The sequence below is a fragment of the Equus przewalskii genome, chromosome 15 (genome assembly GCF_037783145.1).
Source record: "Equus przewalskii isolate Varuska chromosome 15, EquPr2, whole genome shotgun sequence".
In the NCBI taxonomy this organism is placed as follows: Eukaryota; Metazoa; Chordata; class Mammalia; order Perissodactyla; family Equidae; genus Equus; species Equus przewalskii.
Genome location: NC_091845.1, coordinates 41,743,002 through 41,766,401, shown reverse-complemented (window position 1 = coordinate 41,766,401; position 23,400 = coordinate 41,743,002). Strand labels below are relative to the sequence as shown.

Genomic DNA, 23,400 nt, shown 5'->3' with positions numbered 1-23,400 from the left:
CTTGCCTGCAATTTGATTCTAAAATTGAAAATCAATCCATGGTACGTATATTTCTGTGACAATTATCTGGCAAGGCTTGGTGATGACTTCATACGTGAGAATGAGGCAACAACATGTTCGCTGGGCACCTGCACGTGCCGGCAGTGTTTGCCCAGGGCCACCTCTCTGTGGGTGACCACTCAGACAGCGAGCTAGCCAGTCCCCTGGCACTCTCCAAACACAGGACTCCAGGGGCTTTTTCCCCAGGGCCACCCTAAGGAAACCTCAGCTTTTGGTCAGGGCGCTGGACTGCTGGTGCTGAGTGGTCTGCCCCATGGAATCAAGGAGGAGATTGGGCAGGAGATGGCCTGTTGAGGCGAAGTTTTCCTTTTTTTCCTTTTGTTTTTAGCACCATGCCTATCTGCATCTCCCTGTACCTGGAATTTCTGACCACCAAGCTTCTTCAGAGTTCTCCAGGGCACATGGGCTCGTTTCTTGGTTTGTTTTCTAAGCTTCAGCCTATTTCATCCTATTTTCACCCATCATCACTGTTCTATCTGCTCTACGTCTCCCATAAACGTGCTGAGGTCTCTCATTCTGTGAAGGTCTTCCTGTGCTTTTTCCATTATTGGGGTTTTTATGTGTGGTTTTTCCCCAAGGAAATGTGCCCTGGAGTCAGCTTCTGGGAAGGGTGGAGGTGGGCTTTTCAAGGCCACTTCCAAGGTCAGAAAGACTGTTCAATTTCTCACCCCAAATTGGAGTCTACTTGTATCACATTTGCATGAATGGTTTTTCTTAGCGTGGGGTGGTTTGCAGGCTCTTTTAAGGAAATCCAAAGAAGGGTGGGGCAACCAGGGAGGATTCAAGAGCCACTGACCCATCCAGGTCAATGGCGACATGAGTGCTGAGTGACGGACCAGGGAGCCCTGGGCATATGCCCTGCTGTGCCTTCAACCAGCAGGGAGCATTTGTCCAGAAATCCTCTGAGTTCTCTCTATCGATGCCATTGCCCAAAAACTTCAAATTCCTGCAGAAAGGCATCAGAATTTCTGTGAACTGGGACCAAGTGCTCAAAGTATGAGAACCGTCTACTCTGTTCCTGAGACAGGTGCCCAGGCTCCGGATGCTCCTCGTTCCTTACCTTGCGTCTGAATGTGTCTCTACTAGGAACTCTGGGCTACTTACTTTAAAGTGGGTGACTCACAAAGGGCAGTTGGGAGCTCCACTAAATGGTCCCCGCTGACGACCATCAAGGTGAGCTTCCTTAGGTTAAGCAAGGCATAGGGAAGATAGGTCAGCTTGTTCTTATACAAGAGAAAGGTCTGCAGTTCTTCTAGCCTAAGAAGACATAGAAGGAATTAGAACACAAGGACTTAGCTTCACAGTTAAGGAAACCAAAGTGAATTACAAATAAATTCTAGCAGGAAAGCCCTACTTAGTTTAATTGTTTTATATGTGACCCTTAGGAGAATAAACTGACTTTAAAGTTTAAATAAATAAAGTCATGCCAGGTGACATAATTTGGATTTTGAGTGGTTTTTTTTAGTTTTTACTGACTTAATAGCCAGTTGAAGACATAGATACAGCAGCAGGATAAGCAAATTGCACGACATACCGCAGGCCATGATGGGGCCTAAAGAATCAATGTACCCCTCACGCTGAGGGTCTCCCGTGTTCCCAGTGGTTAAGGGGGCGTGGGCAAGAAACTATACCAGCGTCAGAGTGAGAATAAAGAAATTTTGGCAACATATTCCCTTTTGTATATCTTGAAAGCACAGTTACTCTTCTCTCATTGTATTTTCTAACTTTAAAAGAGGAAGAAACTTGCAGAGTGAAAAGGAAATGAGCAAAATATTCTCCAAATGTTTTACTTTGTTTTCTATTTTGTTCTAATTCAGTATTCCCCCCTCTAGTTTTTTCTTTCATTCATCTGCAAAATCTTGACTGATCCCACAAATATGGCACAAAGTTCCCCTCGTGTTTCAAAGTCAAATAATTCCCACGTAGTCTCATAAACCTAGAAAGCGTAGTACACATCATATGTACCAGAAGTAAAGAAAGATCACATGAGACAGCATTCAAGGCGGAGCCATTCTTGGCTTCTGTGTCATGACAGCTCACTTACACTATTTTATAAAGAAGATTGTGGACTCCAGGAGGCCAGAGATTTTGTTTCATTCACCACTTTAAACCCTGCCTGCTCCCTGGGCTTGCCATACAGAAGCCTAATAATATTGCCGGAATGAATGAATGAATCTTACATGATTCAGTGTAACAGTTATTTTTTAAACATGAAATAGCTACAAGGATACAATTTGAAAATCTTACTAAGCATATCAATTTTGTTTGAAAGATTACATACAATAAATCAATAAATGAAACTAGTAACAATTATCCTCACTGACATCCTAAACATAGAGTGATACGTTTCTATTCTATACGTAATAAATTTACTTTTCTACTGCTGTGGAGGAAAGGGAAGTTAATGGTGCCATTCTATTGAGGACTGAAGTTAATTAAAGTTCACCGAGACAAGGAAGACGTGTTCAAATGCAGATATACACACATACCTAGGTGTGACGCACACTGGGAATTGTCTTATTCTATAAGACCAAACTAATTCTCCAGAAAATTAGTTGATTTCAGAGAACGTACACGTGTTATGTATGTTTAAAACGTTAACAGTGTTTAAGACGTTAGTAACTGATTCATATACCTCACCTTCAGAATGCAAGTAGCTACCTGTCTATATCTTGTGGCAGGTCATTCAGGTTATTGTTGCTGATGTCCAGCCACTGCAAATTAGACATCCGCAGGACACAGATCGGGACGCTGGAAAACTTGTTTGCTGAGATATCTACGAATGTAACTTGCTTCAAATTACTTAACTAGAAAGGAATAACAAAATATGCTAATTACTTTTTAAGAGTGGGAATTAAGTTTGACTAATAATTTTTAGATTGTTGTCTCTTCCCAAAGGCATTTCTATGAATATGTGTAAAATAGATCAATATAGTATTATGTTGGAGCACCTATGATGTGTCATTCACTGTGCTACATACTGGGAGTGCTAAGATAAATAGCACACTGGCTGCCCTTGAGGAGTTTATACGTTCATAAACAAGCAGTGCAATTATAGGTGGTAAGAACTAATGTGAAAAAGTTTTCAACTTGCAATGTTGGGTGACGCAGATAAACAAAGGACTAACCTGTCCAACATCATGGTAGGGTGAGGGTCAGGGGTCAGGAAAGATTTCACAGAGAATAGGGATTTGAATTGGGTCCTGAGGTTCCTCGACAGGTGGAAAGATAGGGAAGGAAACTCCAGGTGAGGAACAGCGTGTGCAAAGTCACAGACGAGAGAAAGTGCAAGCCTTAGAGAGCAGAAGGACTTGGGGAAGACCGCCTTCATGACTTTTGGCAAATCTAAAGGAGACTCACATTGGAATTGGTAAAGTGACGTTGCAAATGGTCAGAAACCTCTACTGTTTATGTCTTATACCCAGAATTTTTGTTTTTAACATGGTAACTGAAATACGTAGGGAAATACTTTTTTATTTCAAATGCAAATCTGTGAAAATTGAAGAAAGTAGGAAATGTGCCTCATGTATAGATTTGGTTACGTAAGTTTGGTAGTGACTATGAAATATAGAAGGACCTACTTTTTAGTGACCTATTTTGAGATTCTATAAGCAAAATTTGGGTTGCTTCTCAAAACATTTTCAAAACTGTCATGCAGTAAGAAGTCCATTGGACCAACGGGAGGTATTACTGAAACAGAGAGAAAAAAGAAATAGTAGTCTAATGGCTCTATTTACCTTAATATAATACCCAATTCCATATTGCCAAATGTGCTTTAGTGAAACACAAGTCAAATTCATCCAATTGAATGGGCATTTTCTGATTCTGCTCTTGTTTTGAATTTACATAAACGAATGTGAAGACAGAAATGTGATGGTGAATAAGCAGTCAAGAGAGATGTTTTGGGTGCCCCCAGTTCAGTCTAAAGCCCAAACCCTGTGTTGCCAGGGTTACCAGATCAGCAGAAAAATCAAGACTGATTATCATCAGTCTCTCTTCTTTCTTCTTTTTACAATAAATGTAGAAAGGGCATTTTTTAGACTGTAAAATAATTTGAGGATATTTAAAGGAAATAACAAGACTTTTATGAAAATTAGAATAAGGAAAATGAGAGTGGCATTAAACTAGCAAAGAGAGGAATTACTTGGATATAAAAGTGACTTCCCACCAGCTACTTTCATCAAAGGCAAAGAAAACATTCATAAACTCTTCTGAAAAGTAACTCTATTTGTCTGAAAATTCCAATGGTGTCCAGATAAAGATCTGACATTGAGTTGGAGTAAACAGAACATCCATTTCCACAGAAGTTTCATGGTCTTTACCTTTGTCTCAGAATTCCTGGTGTTCCCTCCCTTAATTTCTATAGATCATTCATTTTACTGGCTGTTTATCTGAATTTTAAATCAGGATTTTATCAATTATTTGTTAAGAAATACTCTCATGACAACAGGTACAACAATGTTAATATACTTAATCCTACTGAACTATACACTTAAAAACTGTTAAGATGGTAAATTTGATGTTATGGGGTTTCTTAATCAAAATTTTTTAAAAGTTGCCAGCACTTAGGTATGGCATTCAGGCAAAGCAGGGCTTTCCTGGGTCTGTAGGGACTGGAACCAGGGGTACTGTGTGCTTCCTTTACATAAATACAAGTTGGGCACATAAGGCTAAGACACCCTCACAGATGATACTCCCTTTAAGATGACCACGCAGTGTGTCCTCAGCCACATAGTTTTTATTTATGTTGAATAAGCCATAGTCTGAACAGGTGGTTGAAATTTATGACCATGGAGAACCATTTGGGATTGAATTAGTGAAGTTATAAATGGGAAGAGTCAGTGAATGACTGTAACAAACAGAGCCACCTGCGGAGTTCTAACAAACACTGTGCATTTACTGAATCCCCTTCAAAGCAAAGAGCCTACAGTCTATGTCCAGAGCACATGTGATCCCACAGATGTCAACGTAGGTCAGGGGAATCAGCAGTAAATTGCTGTTTGCCGGGAAAAAACACCAGATTCATGGTTGTCTGTGCTGCCTAGCATGGCCACTCGTGGGGATTAACTGCAAACAGGCAAGACAGAATTTAGGAGAGTGATGGAAATGTCCTACAAGTGAATTACGGTGAATTGTACATTTATAATGGGTGAACTTTATGGTATGTAAATTGTCTCAATAAAGGGGGAAAAAGTAGCAGGGACAGAGAGACTAGTCTAGGAAGCTACTGTCCCAGTCCAGAGGACAGACAACACGGGCTTAGGCTAGGGTGGTGGTGGAAAGGGGTTGGGCAGTGATCAGATACAGGACGTGTTCTGAAGGGCATGCCCAACAGGGCTGACTCACCCAGTGGAGATGGGGCGTGGGAGCAAGAGAGGTCAGAGATGAGCTGGCTTGCTTCCAGCCTGGACATCCAAGAGAAGACTGAGTCATTTTCTAACCTGGGGAAGTCTGGGGAGAGAGCAGACTTGTGCAGGGAATCATGACCCCTGGCTGTGCACCCTCATCAGGACCACTGCCGGGCATTTCCTGGGGTGAGCTGGGTGCTAAGAGGAGAAGCAGCCACTTCCTCACCCAGAAATTTTCAGGAAAGGAGAATAACACCCTTCTAAGACTATAATCAGTGGCCCCGGCCTTGTCTGGACCTCACCAGCAACACAATTTTCAGCCTATTCACTATCGGCAGGACTGTGAGATCCTTCTCTCTCTTCAGCACAAGAAGCTATTGAGTTTTATTTGGCAATAAAAACTATTTAAAATCATGTCTCCAATGAATACAGACCAAAAGAAACTAACGAATGTTTTTAAATTAATGGACATCTTAAACCCTATCTATAGAACTACTTTAGTTATCCACAAATTTTGTCACGAGTACATAAAAATTTTTAAAAATTTTATCCACGTTATTTCCTACAGTTTCCAATTTATTTCATCACTGTGGATAAATAAATCAGGATTTGCATTATAGACAACAGGAATCACTTTAAAGAGGCATTAAATTAAATATCTTTTGTGAAAATAGGATTTTTTTTGCCTAATTTTCCTTTGATAGCATTTCTGAATTTAAATCAGGTCCTGGCCCAGTGTAAAGACATTTTTAAAGACCTTGTAATATCTGGTATAAGGTGATTGAAATGTCAGGAAAATGTGATATAATAAAGATGGATTTCATCTTTTAAAACTTCTTCCCCGTATTAGAGGCCAGTCCACGTGATAAACCCAATAAAAATAAATCATAGTGCAAAATGTTTTCTCTCTTACTTCAAAGGGGAGCTCCGTTAATTCTAGATTTCCAGAACAATCCAGTTTCTCTAGCTTTTCACAGTCTCCCAGTTCTAGAGGAATGCTCTTCAGACGGTTGAAACTCACATTGAGTTCTTTTAGGTTCTTCAAACGACCTGTCAGCAGAAAAAAATTAATATCCATGGTGTAGATCCTTTGAGGTCTTTTAAGAACAAAAAACAAAAAAAGATGAAAAACCTTTGCATAAATGATGACGAGGAAGGCATTAAACATCATTTTGTATTTGTTTTTGGGGTTTTTTTCGAGGAAGATTAGCCCTAAGCTAACATCTGCTGCCAATCTTCCTCTTTTTGCTGAGGAAGACTGGCCCTGAGCTAACATCCATGCCCATCTTCCTCTACTTTATATGTGGGACCCCTACCACAGCATGGCACGGCTTGCCAAGCAGTGCCATGTCCACACCCGGGATCTGAACTGGCAAACCACGGGCCACTGAAGTGGAACGTGTGAACTTAACCGCTGCGCCACCGGGGCTGGCCCCCGCATTTGTTTTTAAAGCACTCTTTATTAAATGTCTGCTCATGGTTTATCCTGAGCATTTTGGTCCTTGATCAGAGCATTTTTTGCTCACTCTTTAACCCTTCACCAAACTACAGACGAGGTGGATGCGGGGGATTTGTCCTCCGTGTATTTTGGGTCAGGCCCCAGCACCCACAGAGTGCAAACCCTTTGAAATTCACATGATGAATGAAATAACACACAATGGCTTTGAAGACTAGAATAGTTCCTAGAAAGCACAGTGACCAGCTGTGGTCTACTGGCGGGCTCTAATGAGAAGTGAACTAGGGACGAAAATATGCACAAAGCTTTATGTATGCGGTAAATGATTCAAACAAGAAGACTGTTTCTAGACCGCACGTAATTCATTTATCTTTGGTTTCATGTTGGCATTGATTTAATTATGACATATCATGCTTCCTAAAGAATATGCTTTAAAAACAAAAGTCCCTTTCACAGGCAGGAAGTAAAGACACTAAGAATCACAGGCCATAATTGGATTGATGGAGAAACACTGTATCCCAATTCTGTCTTGACTGAATTAATACATAATCAGTTCCAACTGGAAACTGGCAGAAGGGAGAATATATTTCATATTCCAGAAATGGTGTCACGCATGTTCCAAGACACTGAATAATTTAACATTCTTAACCTAATTTTTTAAATTAGAAAACCAAAATCATTGTTTACTTTTGCAGAACAGGCACTCAAAATACAAATTTCTTGCCACTTTACAAACGAGAAAGGGAAATATACAAAGACAGTATATTGGAGGTAGTGTTATTTCTGAGTCAATTTTGTTGGAAGATGATGGTAATGCTGTTGAAATCAGTGGCCCCTCTAACTCACCCACCTGGTATACACTGCAAGCCTATAGTCAATATTGTAGTCAAAGTAGCAGGATGGATAGGGGGTCAACATAAATTAAGGAAAGACTGTTTCTCTCCTGGGGAGGACAGGGGAGAATGTGCTGTAAAAATGGAGCTCCACGCAGCCCCCAGACCTCTGCCCCTCACACCTCGAGTGAAAGAGAAGCAGTGATGATCACGGTGGTCTTCATTTTAAGATGATGCAACTGAACAACAAGATGGCTGAAAAGTATAAAATTTTGATCAAAATGACATAATAAGCTAAACTAATCAATGGACTAATATATGGGAACAATATATTGCATTTTATGTTTGCAATGAACATATCATTGCATGTTTGTACCTCTAAAACTAAAAGAAATAAAACAAAAGGTTCTTAAACACAGCATTGCCCGCTCATGAGACTTGCAGTTTCTGAGCAATTGGCAAACGTCTGTATGCACTGAGTTATGCAGATGTGGCCGTGGCATCACCGCCCACAGTGGACACTGTGAACAAGCAGCTCTGGGGACACACAAAACAGCCCTGCCCATCTACTTCCGGGGCCAGACGGAGCAGCGCCACCTGCCCACCAGCTGGCTGCCCACCAGACGAGAGGCCTGAAGACTCCTGCTAAGTAACGTACCGATTTCAACTGGAAGACGGGAGATTTGGTTTTGGGGCAGATCCAGAATTCTCATTGCTTGGAACAGCTCAATATATGTAGGAATGATTTGAATCAGGGTATTGTTTATGTGCCATTCTTTGAGGTGCGTCTGCTCCTTCAACTCATCTGGGAACTCCTAGAACAGAACGAATTATGTCCATCAGAACTAGTCCTCAAAATGTCAGAGCTGAGCAGCAGTGTGCACAAAGTCAGATTAAACCACGCATTTATTTAAAAAGCAAGAAGTGAGAGAGCGTGCGCGAGAGTGTTAAGGCTTAACGCCAGCTCTACAGCCACTTCAAAAAGAAAGCAAAGACGCTGCCGCTGTCAATAATTTCACAAAAGCAGATTAGCTCAATTTCAACACTGCCATGAATTCACCAGGTTATTAAAATCAAATGCCTAGTGAACAGACAACCAGGCTCATACTCATACCAGGACACATATTTATTTACAACATACCAATTTCACATCTTCTAAAAATAAAATCTGTCCAGGCATTGATTTTAAAATCTGTGCTGCATTTCCCTTCCTCTGTAGTTACTTTTTAAAATACTTGATAAACATCTAATACTTGCTTTGCCAAGTTTCTCAATGTTTTTATGAGTTTATAACAGGGAAAGAGCACCAGAAATAGCGAGGAGACTGAATTCCAGCCCAGGCACCGCTGTTTTCCAGGCGCACCATCTCCCTGGGTGACGGACAGCAACGCGGGATATCGGAGGCTGCCCCTGGCTCAAGTGCCTTGGGATAAAACTGTAAAGGTGTTGAGAAACGCTCAAAGGCTTCAGGGGGACCTTAGGGAGGCTATTGAGGAAATCCAGTTTCCCAAGTGTTTACCGAACCACGACTACAAACGAGGTGTCCTCAGTCCTGAAGGGATGGAACAAAGATGAGGACGGCGCACATGTCCCTGACCTCACTGAAGCCAAGCACAGGGCACAGTCAGCCAGGTGCGGCAGGAGCGCAGAGGGGAGGGTGGGCACTCCACCAGGCAGGTAGGCGGGTGGGGCAGCCATCAGAAAGTGCACCGTGACCCTCTTGCTTGGTACTTGGTATGTGTAATGTGCTTTATGATCATTGCTATCGGATATGTGGGTTAAGCTTTTAACTCACAAAACACACTTTCACTCTATATATGATTTCACGTCACAGTACCATAAGACAGGCAGAGTGGGCAGTACTAAGACCCATTTGAAAGAGGAAAACTGAAACCCAAAGACATTTCAATGAGTCACTTAGGGTAAGGGCCCAATACCCTGTTTCAGGAACTAGTGCAAAATGAAAATGCAGTCCCCTTGCTAAAAATTATTAAGAATTTCAAAGGGCCAGCCCTATGGCCAAGTGGTTAAGTTAGCACGCTCCACGTCAGTGGCCAGGGGTTTGCCGCTTCAGATCCTGAGCGCGGACCTACACACTGCTCATCAAGCCACGCTGTGGTAGCGTCTGACATAGAGGAACTAGAATGACTTGCACTAGGATATACAACTATGTACCAGGGCTTTGGGGAGAAAAAAAAAAGAAGTTCAAGATGGTGACAGCAGAACATTAAACCAAGCCTGGGGCGTTCCAAGCACAGGGTCTGATGCTTAGATCAGACCTGATCTGAATGCAGCCCGTGCCAGAGCAGCCAGTTCCTCCTGCAGCGGATGCAAAATGAAGAGCTGCATCACCAGGGAGCCGACGCCAGGCTTACACCAACACCCTCTTTATTGAGGCATCCATTTACTGAGTGCCTCATGAATAACTCCTCTCATTTTGCTCATTCAATAATGGCACCCGTGAAAGATTATTATACCTTCTAGAATTACGTTCCTAATCATTTTTCATAACATGAGAAAACTCTTAAGATATTGTGTTAAATAAAAATAAAAGGAGTAGGGTGAAAACGGCAGATTAAACATACACAAATACTTCTGCTCCTCTCCAGAATTCCATTAAAGATGACAGTAAAGGGATCTTAGAGCAGCAGCAGCGGGAACAACTGAGACACAGGCTGAGCTTCTCACCAGATGTCCTGCCTCCCCCTCCAGGCTCCGGTAACGGTAACGAAAGAGCCAGGCATGTCTGGAGGTGGGAGCTGAGCACAAGGCTAAAAGAAGGAGGGCAGGGTCAAAGTCTAAGAACCAGATCCCTGACCCCCATCCGCGTCACAGAGCAACTGCCCCTGTATGAGACTGAGGCTTACCCACCGGAGAGGTTAAACATTGTCCCTGGATGGGGAGCCTCAGACACATCTAGGGCAGGGCAGGCAGCCACCAGAGGATGAATGATGAATGCTGAGACTCCCCACCCCTCGCCCTCCTCTCTTCCTGAAGCACTGGCTGCCAGGCCAGTGGTCCCTGCCTGCAGGAAGGAGAGGACCCTCCCCCGAGGGCTCTCACCAGCTCCAGACAAGTCAGAAAAGCGCCCTCCCTGGGGGACGTGTGCCAGTGAAATGGTGGCTCTATAGCAAGACCCTCAAAAACTGAAGCCCACCAGTGCTCAGGAAGCCCAGCATCTGCAGACCTCCCAGAGAGCCCCAACGTGCCAGATAAAGACAAACACCCTACAAGGAAAAGAGACTCTGAAAGAAGAAAACTTCCCCGAAAACGCTATGGATCCCAAGACAGGCAACAAAAGCCATTACCCCATGAAATAAAAACCGGACAAAATGTTTAAAGGTAAAATTAAGAGATATCTATAAAAGTAGAAAAATAAAGCCACATCACAGGATTCCTTCACTCACAAAACAGTTAACTCTTGGAAATTAAAAACTTGATAGTAGATATGAAAAATTCCATTGAAGAGTTGGCAAATAAAATTGAGGAAATCTCTCTGAAAGAGCAGAGTCCAGCGCCCAAGGGCTTTCGGCTGACAGCAGGAACGATCGGCTCCCCACCCCAATCAGGCACACCCAGTCGCAGAGCATGGCCCCGCAGCCAGCCCTAAGGGGTCCCATCGGAGCTCTCCCACCCTGTCCCTAAGGCCCCAGAAGCTCCACAGCCCCATCCACCGCGTAGTGACCCCTTGCAGAGCCGGGCACACTGCCTGGTGTGATGTTAGAGGCCAGAGCTCCATGGTGGCCAAGGAGAAGTCTAAGATGGTGAAAATCCCTTAATGCAGCTTCTCACTCCTTCATCAGAGGTAAGGCTGAAATATAGATCTCTCTGGGGGAAGAAATCAGCAACTGAAATTCACACTAATGAATGCCTGGGTCCCAGAGTCCTCCCTTGAGGGGTTCCAATCAGGGAAGGGTACCGTTTAAGGCAACCGAAGGAGTAGGACAAAAAGGCTGCGAGTAATGCAGACGGTGTCACACAGTCCACTACGGGGTCTCCCAGAGCCTGCTGAGTCATAACCCACACCAGGCACTCACTAAATGCTCTTTAAGAAGATTTTCAAAAGGTATCCGGTGCCGAGAGAACTCCATTCAGGTTCTCCAGGTGGGCTGGGTGACCTTATAGGGTACGTGCTCAGCCAGGATCATGTTTGATGATGCCACGTGAGAATGATCTACCAGCTGTCTTTAACTAGAAATCCAGGCAAGCCCTCCTTCCTGCCCCAGAAGAGGCAGTGTCCCGTGTACCCACAGATCTCAATGATAGGGATGCAGGAGAAAGAACACCAAAGAGCTTTTACAGCAACCATCTCTCCCAGTATAGAGGGCAGTGTAGCTAACAAGTCGGCTCACAGAATATCCGTTCATTTAATCCTCATAACGCCCTCAGAGGGGGTCAGGGCAAGCATTAGCACCACTGTACTGACAAGAAGATAAAACATTTAAAAATCAGTAAACTGCCTCAGGACACATGGCCAATCAAGTACAGCCCCAGGATGACCCCAAATATTTAGTCTCCCAGTCCAGAGTCCTTTCAGCCACAAAATAGCGGGATAAAAAGAGATGGAAGCAGGTCACAGAGAACCTCGTCCCACTGACACGGACTGTAGCCCAGGTTCATTTGCCCATGGCATCCCAGGTCCCGCTTCAGCCAGAAAACGTCAGATGGTAGCCCAGCCCTGGAGATGCCACGCCAAGAAAGCAGCAGGTTGCGGGGAGGGGGAGCAGGAAGCGCCGGTCCACACCAGAGGAAAGAATGAGGGCACATCCTTGTCCTGACCTTAGAATCTCAGAGGAAATATGGCAAAAGGGTCTGCTGAAGTTCCTTTGCTGCTCTACACACTGTGACAAGTCAGAAGTCACCACCCACAGAGGAAATGTTGGATAAGTGAAAGGCTCAGTTCATTAAAAACAAAAGGCAGAGTTATTTTAAATGTCTGGGAAGGTAGCAGAATTAAGCATTTAAAGGCTGTGCCATCCGGGGGAGAGCCGCGGGAGTCCCAGCCCATCCCAGCCTCGAAGGGATCCAAGCGGATCTCACCGCTCTTTCCAGGACTACACTCTCACGGAGGAAGGGACGCGAGAGCCCGGTTCAGAGCAGGCGATCGGCTCCTCCGCATCCACGGAAAACTCTCTAAAGGCAAGAGCGCTCATTGGCCAAGGCGGACGTGAGCTGCGCGCTGCACTGAGCATCCATCTGCTTTAGACGCCAAAACACATCGACTCACCTTCCAGTGCTCCCCGGAAAGTTCAAACACAAACGGGCTGCTCCGTTTGTCTCTCTCCTTGGAAAGTGAACTCTGCCTCGTGAGGGAGTTCCTTTCGATCTTTTCCAGGAGGCTCACGCTGGTGTCCACGAAGCCATTCTTGCAGTATGCGGCCTGGGGGATGCCTTTCCTCCTGCACTCGGCCACGAAGTTCCACTCCTCCTTTATCCTAAACCGGGCACCAGAGGCCGAAGTTACTCTCCTGGGGAATCGCCGTCAACTGCCTACAGAAGGGGCCTGGCCCCCGGGGCGCAGGCGCAGTCGTCATTACCGGCGATTTCCCTGCTGCAGGAGACAGGAGCCCTGCTCTCCACTTTCCGGCCAACCCCTCCTTTCTTGTTTCCTCTGCCTGGGGAATGTAGGGGGCATCTGAAACCCTCAGAGTTGTGAATTATTAGCAGCTTTGACTAAAAAATTAGAGGAAGTGAGTTAGATGGAATTCCTGGCTAAAATTTCTACCAAAATTACCTATGCATGCGATTAATTACAATTTCCTTTGATATTATGTGGTGCCAACTCAGGTTTTTAAAAAATACAAGGCTACAGGAATTTGCTGATCTTTCAAGAGCATTTGGATAGAAATATATAGACAGCCCCAGTTTATAAAATATCTGACTTTAGAATGTCATCCATCAGCCACCTTGGGAAATTTCACTCCTGTAGGTGAACCTGTTATTAATAAGTATGCAAATAAAATACCCTTTCCTTAGGAAATGAACCCACAATCCTAGCCTAGATGGCAAATAGCCTCCCCTAATGAGAAACTCCCCGCGTACAGCCTAATGATGGCTCTTCTAGTTCTTCTCCTAAATGACGGGGTTTCATTCAGGGAGGGTGGGAGTCTGTATTTTATCTCCATTTACAGTTTTTAGGCTGTGGTATGTACTTCATGGGACAAATACAAAATTACAAAATGAAATGCCATGAGGTGAGATAACAGAGCGAGCTAGAGGGTTTTGCCTGTTTTAGTCATTTAAGTTAACCAGATAAATTGCTTTTTTATGGTAAGGCATTCATCAGTTTTTCAACATATTAATTTCCCCACAGGAAACATCTTGAGAAACTAAAGGTTAACCTTCAAATAGTGCTAATAATCACAGTATTAATCAGATTGTGGAACCTCAAAAATACCTGCAAAAAAGATAAATTTACTACATTCATTTTTGCAGGTCCTGGAATAGGCTTCTTGCTTGAACACGCACGTTCCTCCTCCCACACCCCCCACTTTCTCCTCACCTGCCAGGCCAATCTGATGGCTGTTTCTCTTATCTTGAACTAGAAAAGCCTAACGAAGCCCCAAGAAGTTTCTGTCCTAGGATAAGATCAGATCTAGCGAAAGTCCCCTGGCACCAAGCCTAATCTCATGTACACACGTACGTGAGATGTGTGAACCTGGACACAAAGCAGTTTCCCACTGCAATGAAAGGCCGAGTTCAAGAGGCAAATACCACCCCAAACCAGCTGAGGGAACAATCTGTGGACCCCAGCTCTCTGCAGGTAGCTCCCCATCCAAGAAGCCTCAGGGAGTCACCTCAGCCACAGCTTGGCTCCCCATTCAGCAAGTTGTCCTACCTTAGAGTAACCCCAGATCCTAGGAGCGGGGAGGAAGCTGGAGCAGGGCTGAGAGCCACGTTGGGTTTATGGAGCCCTGGGACCTTGTGTAATTCGTGCTAGCGCAGATCACTCAGACCCACCACTGCGGGTGTAGCCCAGCCTGAGGGTTCCAGTTATTAAATTCAAGATCCACATCATATTGGACAGTCTCAGATTAGTGGCAAGTGAAAAGACATTATGACTCTCTATGATTACAGCATTACATAGGGGAAAGGGCTTGGTCAAATCCTCCACTTACCAGCTGTGTCAACTTGGGCTAGTTACTTAGATCCCAACTTCCTTGTCTTCAAATTGAGGATCATGATAACCAACTGGAACACTGTGATGCTGACAGTAGCAGCTTAATTATCAAGCATGATCAGAATAGGTATTTGTTCGGTCCAAATAGTTCATAAAAGTGGAGAACCAAGAATAAAGAGACATTCGCACCTTACACATTTTGTTTCTAATTTAAAAGGCAGAATTATATCACCATTTGCCAACTTGGTGTAGGGTCATGGACTTTGTTCAAAAATAGACCTACCAATCAGAATCCCATTCCACCTTTCTCATATAATCCACACCCATAATGCATCATCCCAGAGTTCCAGTTTAGGTTTCTTCCCAGGGAATACAAATTACAGACATTCAAGCCCACCTGAATGTGCGACCTTTCTAGCTTGTCATACTTTTATCAGTCGTCTACGGTGCTGATTCAGTTGTGTGGTTCATGTTTATCATAAATGCAGTTTTTCCAAAGCACTCAACTTAGCTTTCACATACATGATAACTCTCTTTTACTCATACATCATGAGTTTACATGACCATAGTCAAATTACATCATTTTAATCCAAGTAAAAATGGCATCAACACAATGAATCCTATCTAGCATTCGCTCAAGAAGTGAGGGCTGAAGTGCACGACAGAGAGCAGCCGTCACAGGGCTCACACGGGTGTGGAGGGCATCACACAGCCTAGTGAGGCCAGCTAAGCAGTCTTCTACAGAATTTACTGTAGAGGAATTTAATGTGTCTTCGCTGTCTTCCCCATGCCTAGCACAGTGCCTGCTATATATGTGGGTTCTTATAGTTGTGGGTGTTACTGTTATTGGAATCGAATGTTCATTCTGGGCAACAGTGTGAAGGTTCTGAAGTCCTATGAGTAAGCGTCACCGACAATGAGAAATCCCAGAAGAAACGAGTCCCTTCACAATACAGCGGGCCCTGCCGAGTCCCTGTCCTCTAAAGAAGCTACAAGGCAAGTACAGAAACCACATACTTTTCCAGTGCACTTTTCTCGAGCCTTTCTGCCTCCTTCTTCTGCCAAGCTTTGTGCTTCTTGACACGAGTTTCCCATAAGGCTCTGACGACAGAAATGTCGAATACGACCACTTTATGTCCCATTTTGGGAGCATGAAATTACCTATTTAAAAAAATATATATATGTCAGCTTCACACACACACAGAAGAAAATAGTTTTACCGTGAACTTTAAAATGAAGTATGAATGAATCCATTGTCTTAAGTAATGACGAAATGCCTTGTTACCTCTGGGATGGGAGTTTGCTCATGTTATTAAGGTCTGATAGTACTCTGTGTAAGTGAAAGTTCAACACTCAACCTGGGGTCATCTCCTCCAGAACATCACATTTGTCTCCCTACCTGGTGGCTGAACCGTGGGTTCCCAAGGCCCCCCGGGCATTCCTCAAGCCTCTTGGTTCCACATTCTATTGAATTTACTAGCATCTCATCTTCCCAGCAGGTTGCAACAGAATCAAGGGTAAGCTTGATGAACTACTCAGAACTCACACACACACACTCACACACACACACACACACCAGCTTATCTGAGGAAACACACTAGCCACAATTTAGTATCAAAACCAAACATTGCACCAAGCCCTGCTGAGCACTTTCCCCCCGGGACAGACCACAGACTGGGCACAAGTCCTGTGAGGTTTCCATGTAGCATGAACCCTCACAAGCTGCTGATCTCTCTTAAGTGCAAGGAAAGCCAGACTCGGGTGCATCTTGGCCATCGCATTCCAGTGAGACCTAGCTCAGTGCCCGGCACATAATAAGCCCTCCATAAATATTTGTTGAATGAATAAATGAGTGAATGAATGAATGAAAAGTGAATAAAAGATTTGCATCCAGATTGCATCACTCTCAGGCCGCTCAATGAGCTTTCTCTCTTTTTATTTTCCCACCTCATCTTTACTGCATGTTTTAAGTGATTTGCTCACCGACAAAAAAAAAATTATCAGGGCATAAAAGTGTGTTTCAGTGTTCATTCCACCAAGCCAGACTTCCCTCTCTTATCTAAGTAAAATAACTTTCTAGATATTGTTTTAAATTCCCCTACCTACAGCATCGAAATCTGGCTAAATCCATTTCCTGATTTGCACAAACACACAGAGTGTCGACAAACAGTAGGGCTGTTGAATATTCTCTGCTCCAATTCCAGACACTTCTAAATAGCAGTCCGCGGGGATACGAAACCAAATATTTAATCTTGCGACTCAAGTGCGTGCTCTCCAAAACCAAATATTTAATCTTCTGACTCAGTGCGTGCTCTCCATAATGGTTTGCCAATATGAGTGGGAGAACTGGCTTATGTTTGTGTAGCTGAACGTTTGAGGGCCATAATTTTAGTGTGAAGAGCTGAAGATGCTGACCCCAATTTATTCCCCTCTTTTCTTTAATTTCTGATGTCTGGAACTGTCTTTTGTCTCCCTTAAAACTCTTTTACCTAAAGGAGATTTTTGACAAAGGTGCAAATGGTGCAAATTTCTGGGTGGAACACATGTTTTCAATTCTCTTGGGTAAATACATAGGAGTGAAATTGGAAGGTCACGTGATAACTCTGTTAAACGTTTTCAGGAACCGCCAGACTGTTTTCCAAGGCAGCTGCATCATTTTACATTCCCACCAGCAGTATATGAAGGTTCCAGTTTCTCCACATCCTCTCAACACTTGTTATTAGCTGCCTTTTTTATTATAGCTCTCCCAGTGGGTGTGAAGTGGTATCTCCTTGTGTTTTTGATTTGCATTTTCCTGATGACTAAAGATGTTGAGCATCTTTTCATGTGCTTATTGGTCATTTGTATACCTTCTCAGGAGAAACACCTATTCAGATCCTTTGCCCATTTTTTAATTGGGCTATTTGTCTTTTTATTGTTGAGTTGTAGTAGTTCTTTACATATTCTACGTACAGGTCCTTTACCAGATATACGATTTGCAAAAATCTTCTCCCATTTTGTCCGTTGTATTTTCACTTTCTTGATTCCATCCTCTTACTTTTAACCTAAATATTCGATTATATTTGATGTGAGATTTTATAGACAGAATCTTGTTGGATCATTTATTTAATCCATTCTGACAATCCTTGTCTTTTAATTGGTGTGTTTAAGTAATTTACATTTAGTTTAATTACTGATATGCTTAGATTTAGGCCTACCATTTTATTATCCGTTTTTTGGTTTATCCCTCTTTTGTTTTCCTCTTTTACACTTTGCTGCCTTCTTTTGTGTTATCTAAACATTTTTTAGCATTCCATTTTATTTTCTCTATTGTGTTTTGACACTGTTTCTTTGTGTAGTCTTTGCTTTTTCATGGTTGCCCTAGGGAGTATAAGATGCAAGATTAACTTCTCATGGTGTACTTAGAAACAATATTTGACTGCTTCAAATGACATGTAGAAACCTTACTACCATAATGGTCACCTTTATGATGTCACTTTTATGTTGTAGTTGTCCTATGTATTGTATCAGTCAATGTTAAATTTTTGGCTTCCAATCATCAAACTTATGTAAAGAATGCAAGAGGAGGGCCAGCCCCAGCGGCCTACTGGTTAAATTAGGTGTGTTTCACTTCAGCGGCCCAGTTTGTTTCCCAGGCGTGGACCCACACTACTCATCTGTCAGTGGCCAGGCTGTGGTGGTGGCTCATATACAAAAGAAGGAAGATTCGCAGTGGATGTTAGCTCAGGGTGAATCTTCCTCACCAAAAAAAAAACAACACAAAAAGAATGCAAGAGGAGAAGCCTAGCTCATTATATCTACCCTGATATGTACCATTTCTGTTGTTTTTCTTCATTCCTGTTGTCCCCACTTTTCCTCTGGTATCATTTCCCTTCTGTCTAAAAAACTTCCTTTAACACCTGTTTTAGAGGAGGTCTGCTGACAAATTCGGTTTTCCGTCATCTGAAGCTGTCTTTTTCTCACCTTCATTCCTGAAGATTATTTTTGCTGGACGTAGAATTCTGAGTTGACAATTCTTTGCTTTCAGCACTTTAAAAATACTGTGTTGGTTTCTTCTGGCCTCTGGGGTTTCTGATGAGCAATCGACAGTCATTTGAGTGATAATTCTCCTGTAGGTGATACATCATTTTTCTCTTGCTAGTTTCCAGATTTTGTCTTTGTCTTTGGTTTCCCTAGTTCAATTATGATGTGTCTGGGCATAGATTTCTTTGGGTTTATCCTGCTTCAGTTTTGCTTAGCTTCTCTAATCAGTAGGTTTATATCTCTCACCTAATCTAGGAGTTTTCAACCATCATTTCTTCAACTATTTTTTTCTGCACTGTACTCTTTCTCCTGTCCTTCTGGGGCTCTGATATCACAATATTAGGTCTTCCGGGATTGTTCCATAGATTCTTGAGGCTCTGTTCATTTTTGGTAAATATTTTTCCCTCTCTTTTTTTCAGGTCGATAATATCCAGTAATCTATCTTCAAGTTTCCTAACTCTTCCCTATGTCACCTCCATTATGTTTGTGAGCTTATCCAATGAGTATTTTATGTCAATTATTGTCTATTTTATTTCTAAAATCTCCATTTAGTTCTTTGTATCTTCTATTTCTTTGCTGATGCTTTCTTTCCATTTATACCCCAGGGCAGAGGGAGAACACCCAAGAAAGGACAAACTTGGAAGGGATTTGGACTGCATTTTAGAAGTTCAGCCCGGCCCACCAGATAGCAGAGACGTCCTCTGGTTTGGTCAGGCTGGTCCAGCTTGCTGGACAACTAACAGGCCGCCTGCTAGAGTGCAGGTGGAAGACCAGCTGATCAACAGCTGATGGCACGGGCATGCAGTGGGAGTCCAGGTGCCAGCACAGGCAGGAGGCCTTCAGAGTGTGGACCACACAGGGACTTGCAGACAGCAGCTTGCTGTGTACATGGGCGGCCATGTGCAGGCCCCATGGAGGCTCGCAGAGAGAGTCCAAGTACTAGCATGGGCAGGAGGCCTTCAGAGCACACGGGCTACACGAGGCTCTGTTTTCTAGGTCAAGAGAGCTGCAGAAAGGTTATTGCCAGCCAAAGCTGTCAGGTTGCAAGAGGACTCCATTCTAGGCCTGTGGCTGGGGCAGGCTCCAAGAGATGTCCCACACTGCTGATCCCCTACCCACACTGGAAAAGGCAGGAAACCTCTTCCTACTACACTGTCCTCCCAGTACCCTCTAGTGAGAAAGTTTAATGTGGTGTTCACTTTAAAGGATGAATACTTTAGAGGAGTTCCATCGTCCATCATAGAGTTTATGCACTGAAGGGTGCATACAGAGCTGAGAGGCAGGAAGTTGATAACTGACACAGTAGGTGATCAATTGGTTTAGACCTCACATTCCAACCTGTCTTCTGTGGGTTGTGGTTCCCCTGTCAGATCAGTCTTCTATCTTAGCAGTGCTGCTCAGCTGTCCCATAGGTACCACTCAGCGGCCATCTGGGACGGGGATGATGGTCTATCTTGGTGTTCAGTTCTAACAGACATTGGCATGCTGGTTTGGGTCGGATCCATGCGTATGCAGCTCAGGCATGAGCCCAGAAGTTCATAAACAACCTTATGGGCTCTTCTCCCAAGCCCCTCCCTCTCCGTGATTGCCCTGGTTCTCTCCTGATTCCTGGGGCTCCCTTTTTCACTCCTCTGGCCAGAGAGCTGGGGCTTTAGTTACCCTGCTGAGCCGTGCACTTCCTCCAACTGCACCAGCGTCAGGGCCAAGCAGCAGCAAGACTATGAGAGGAAAAAAGCAATGAGAGTTTTCCCCACCCCCTGGGGACCACAGCTCCTCTGATCAGAAGGAAGGATCCCCGTCTCGAAGGTCTGGGTGACTGAGGAGCACCGCCACCAGCCTTCTCCCACCCCCGCCTCCGCTACTACTGCAGAATCTGCTGGGGGCTGAGGCCCAAGACGATGGAGAAAAGAAAAAGAAAAACAGGATGTACCCCCAGTCTCTGAGCATTAGGAGTCCCTATTTCACTCCTGGAGCAAAACTAGGTGCCCTGGTGCCCAGTTCTGGGTTTCGGGCTGCCTTGAGTCCAGGCTGGGAAATACTGGAGGGAAAAAATGTGCAACACAGCACAGGTTCTGTGGTGCTTTGAATTCAGGTGTCCTTCCCTTCTTCTCTCGCAATCGCTTACTTTTCAGAGGCTTCATATTGCTGCTCCGTGTGTCCTGTGCAGGTTTGCCAGCCCATCTAGTGTAAGAGGCGGGGTGGAGTGGGCCTACCCCATCTTACCCAGAACCGGAAATCTCTATGTTCAGTTTTTCTTTTACCATTTTCCTTACTCTGTTATCTGCAGCTCGGGAGCACCTAAGCTGCAAAGGTCTCAAGGCTGTGGCTTTTGACATAAAGCCTCCAGAAAGGAATGGCAAGATTCTTGAGCTTTTGCTTTCATCCTGAAAACAAGAGATTTAAGTCCATAGCCAGTGATGGAGAAAAATATTTTAAAAAGGAAAAATCAGGCAGCCTAGTTTCTTTGAGGAAATCTCTGCACATAATCCAAGTCTACATGCAAAGGCAAGCCAAAAAGCCAAAGTAAAGTGAAGTGTGTTTGAGCAGTGTAGACCGCCCAGTCAGCCGAGAATAATTACAGCGAGAACCGCTCACTGTGCAGGGTGTGCGCTCTGGATCAACCAGTCAGGGCTCAGATTCTGTTCTTGAGTTTCTTACATCTTCCTAGGCCAGTAAATCCTTGAGAAGTAACCAGATCTGTTCACTGACTGCCCCTGCGTTAAAAAATCCTTGCTCGTTAATTTCTACGCATCGATGTGGAGAAACGTAATTCAAGTTCCCGTCTTAGAGGAATAGTCTCTTCTGAGGCCTTTGTGTTCTATTTTTAAATAGTGGGAAATCAATCTTAGTCTCAGTATTTTGGTGGGAAAGAGTATATCCTGTCTGTCATCTAATCACGTTCACCATTTCCCCTGTGTTTTGCAAAGCAGAGAAAGAGTTTCTATTCTTCAGTTAAGGGGGTTTTGAATGTGCCAGGATTTAAATCAGGGTCTTGCCCATAAGATTTTCTGTTTGCAAATGTGTGTAATAAAAACCGGTGACTCTAAGAACCCTAAGTGATGACTACGTTTGCTGGAGGTCTACACGTAACATCCAGAGATTCTGGGAAGCTAAGAAATACCAGCTCCTAAATGCCAGGTCCAGCCCAGCTGCTGGCATCCTGTGCAGGACAGGGCTGAGGGCCGGCCTCCCTAGACAACTGGACAGATTCGACCTTAACTCAGAAGATAGCAGCCCCCACTGGAGGGCACTGAGATCGGGAAAGTGGTTCTACAACAAGAGCCCACAAGTCATTCCAGACAGGTAGGAGACCCTCCATCCAGGAACAAAGTCACATTGAGGAGCAGAGAGGAGGCAGATGTCAGGGACAGACACAGGCGCCAGTCACTTAGCAGCTTGGGGGAGAGAAGGTCCCTTGGCAAATTTACAAAGCTAATCTCTACTTTGTATGACAAACTCCGGTCAACACGGTCTTTCAGGCAAATATATAAAATGTAATTTCCTAAGCATTAACTTTCTGCAGAACTATAGAAATATCACGTGTATACTACACCGAAGAAGAAAAGAGAAAATTTCACCTCTACAAGATCCAGTCTAGAGACCCTCAGTACAAATAAAGCAATAGCCTCTTAGAGAAAACTCTACACTGAGTAGCCTCTCCTGAGGCCCCCTGAGAATGCAGAGCTTCAGTCTGGGTCCTCCCTGAATTTGACAGCAAAGGTCCCTGGTTCCAAGGTGACAGCTGATTCCAGCTCCCTGCTGGAGATCTGGCTTTGCATGGTAATGGCAGAATCATGAGAACAGCCTCTAGATGTGGATGCGCTACCCACAGCCACAGAGCATCTCCCAGAGGAGAAAACAGGGGGACTAGGAGAGGGGAGAACGATGACGTCGCTCACTGCGACAGAAAGGACGCTGGCCAGAGTGTCCTCAGGCTCCTTCCTCTCCAGTGCTTCGTGTTCCAGGTCCTAAGGGAAAATGTCAACAATCAGAGACCCTCAAGGGTTGGATTCACAGTGGAAACGAAAATTCCTCCTGGAAAAAACTTTTGCTTTCCTGCAGGGGTCAGCAAACTTTTTCAGTAAAGGGTAAGATGGTAAATATTTTAGGCCTCAGGTGGAAGGTATTCTGTGGGTACTTATATAACAAAAGAGAAAACTCCCCTGTATATATACATATATACACACCCCACATCCGTGCTTGCCTGCGATGGGCCTGCAAGCAGCGAGCACACTTCAGCTTCGTGCCCAGCTGCCCCCTGCTGGAGACATTCTCAAGAGCGACTAGCCCAGGAGGGAACGGCCTGGCGGGCCGGAGCGCAGAGGGGCAGGTAGGTCAGGGGGACCTGCTGCAGTCACTTTGGCTCTCTGCCCCTGTCTGACGCCCAGATGCCTGTGTGTCCCCTTCTCCCAGTCATCTCAGGCTGGGCAGCCAGCTGGAGGCTAGGTGATTTACGAAGTCACCAACTCCTGGGCAGAGATTCTATTGCTTGGCGCCTGGCAGTTGCTGACAGCAGAGTCTCCAACGTGCGGATGGCAACCAGCGTGGCCCTTGGGCCAG

The 23,400-nt window shown here is 44.3% G+C and overlaps 1 protein-coding gene across 2 annotated transcripts in view; it reads right to left on the bottom strand.

Annotated features, from left to right (window-relative positions):
• The window catches only part of LRRC2 (leucine rich repeat containing 2), a 33,502-nt gene that overhangs the window by 5,996 nt on the left and 4,106 nt on the right, over positions 1-23,400 (bottom strand). The window contains exons 1-7 of one of the 2 annotated variants that reach the window (XM_070575617.1): positions 22,740-22,809; positions 15,835-15,978; positions 12,925-13,132; positions 8,356-8,512; positions 6,322-6,458; positions 2,722-2,867; positions 1,165-1,317 (exon numbers count right to left, since the gene is read on the bottom strand). In XM_070575617.1, coding sequence (XP_070431718.1) covers positions 1,165-1,317; positions 2,722-2,867; positions 6,322-6,458; positions 8,356-8,512; positions 12,925-13,132; positions 15,835-15,959 — 926 coding nt within the window. In that variant the 5' untranslated portion in view covers positions 15,960-15,978; positions 22,740-22,809. Of the gene's footprint in view, positions 1-1,164; positions 1,318-2,721; positions 2,868-6,321; positions 6,459-8,355; positions 8,513-12,924; positions 13,133-15,834; positions 15,979-22,739; positions 22,810-23,400 lie in introns of those variants that run through there. The other variant, XM_008520333.2, reaches the window with a different exon arrangement.